Here is a 1,501-nt window from a genome sequence, read left to right as displayed (position 1 = left end):
AAGAAGCTAGAGATAGCTAACAAATTTTATGCTAAACTAGCAACACCAAGTGTAGTCAATGATAATGTCTACAATAAAATTCCAGCAATGGAACCGCCGGATGGCGTCACGAAGGAGAAGCTTCAAACTGCCACAAATAGATATGATAATAACAAAGCAACAGGCTCGGATGAAATTCCGATTGGGTTATACAAGTGTGGTAACCTCGAACAGAGCAGCCAAAACGAAAGTATTATTCCAAGAGGAATCAGATAAAGTTGTAATTTTTAAAGCCAACTTTTTTTATTAATTGTTGAATCCATCTTTGTGGATGCTCTATAATACTGGCATTCGTGCTTCTTCATTTTTGCGCTACCCTTCTTTTAAAAATTTTATTTATAGAAAATAAAATTCTAGAAAATCTATGTATATAATAAGTTTGAATCTGAACATTTTTATTTTTGAACCCTTCTTTTTTTACAATTTTTAAAATTTTTTATTAAGAATGAGTAGCATCATTTGGGGTTTTTTTCTCTAAGCACGGAACGGTGTTTTTGTGCATTTTCCCTTGCTTTTATTTAGTTATATTAATCTTAGCCAATGTGTCTATAGAAAATTTTAATTTATAATAAAAAGGGCAATTTATAATTAAAAATAATAAAATACATACATAAAGGCACATCATATCCATTAAAAAAGGAGCACACATTATATTTATGATCCCGTTTTAAACGGATAGCGCAAGCTAGTTTATTAATAAAAAAATTATTATAAAAAGGAAAATATAAAAATTTATGTAGTTGTATATCACATCCTGCTTCCTCTAAGGTTTAACATTCCTTATGTGAATCCTTCTCTCCAACGTTTCAACCTTGATCCGTCGTTGTATTCTTCCCAATTTCTGAATTTTGAAGGGGCTTACATATTAATTGTTGCTTGGATAACTGAGTATTTTGATTTCGAATGAAAACTTCTTGTCCGATCTTTTATTTATTCACTGTTGTTGCGTTATTTGCTTTAATATGGTGTGTTATTGGATTTTGATCTAGATCAAAAAAGTTGTATCCTCGTAAAATTGAATTTGGGGCTACCCACAATCCTCTGTTAGTATTTTCGTTTAATCTAAATGTGACCAGTTTAATGATTTTCGTAATGTTTTTACCTTGATTTATCTTAATTACTTCTGTGATTATTTTATTTATGACTTCACTAATTCCATTCGCATAAGATGCATATGGTGGTTTTAATATTGTTTTCTTAAAGCCATCTCTCAAACGTTTTGTTTCTAAGTCCGGTTCCATTATCTGATATATGAACGTGGGTCTTATACTTTTTCATCCATTTCTTAAAACATTTTATAATTTCTTTGCCCGTTGCATTGTACATAAAATATAACTCTGTTATTCTAGCAGATAAATATCTGTACTTGTAAACATGAGACTTTTTTCTTGTATACCACCGTGCTTGGTTTACTTTAAATATAAGGACCGTAGATATCTGTAGAAATCTTATCAAACATTTT

The 1,501-nt window shown here is 30.2% G+C and overlaps 2 protein-coding genes across 2 annotated transcripts; both read right to left on the bottom strand.

Annotated features, from left to right (window-relative positions):
- Nucleotides 1-553: 553 nt before the first annotated feature.
- On the bottom strand, nucleotides 554-688 carry AAJ76_2880001637 (hypothetical protein; the record flags this gene model as incomplete). The annotated part of the gene is made up of 1 exon (XM_024474957.1): nucleotides 554-688. The coding sequence occupies one exon, from the start codon at nucleotides 686-688 to the stop codon at nucleotides 554-556; it is 135 nt and encodes a 44-aa protein (XP_024329448.1).
- Nucleotides 689-965: 277 nt separating this feature from the next.
- Nucleotides 966-1,280, bottom strand: AAJ76_2880001045 (hypothetical protein; the record flags this gene model as incomplete). The annotated part of the gene is made up of 1 exon (XM_024474956.1): nucleotides 966-1,280. The coding sequence occupies one exon, from the start codon at nucleotides 1,278-1,280 to the stop codon at nucleotides 966-968; it is 315 nt and encodes a 104-aa protein (XP_024329447.1).
- Nucleotides 1,281-1,501: the final 221 nt, after the last annotated feature.

Source organism: Vairimorpha ceranae, assembly GCF_000988165.1.
Source record: "Vairimorpha ceranae strain PA08 1199 chromosome Unknown NODE_288, whole genome shotgun sequence".
Lineage (NCBI taxonomy): Eukaryota > Fungi > Microsporidia > Nosematidae > Vairimorpha > Vairimorpha ceranae.
The sequence above is the reverse complement of the archived record's forward strand: the minus strand, read 5'-3'. Positions and strand labels throughout refer to the sequence as shown.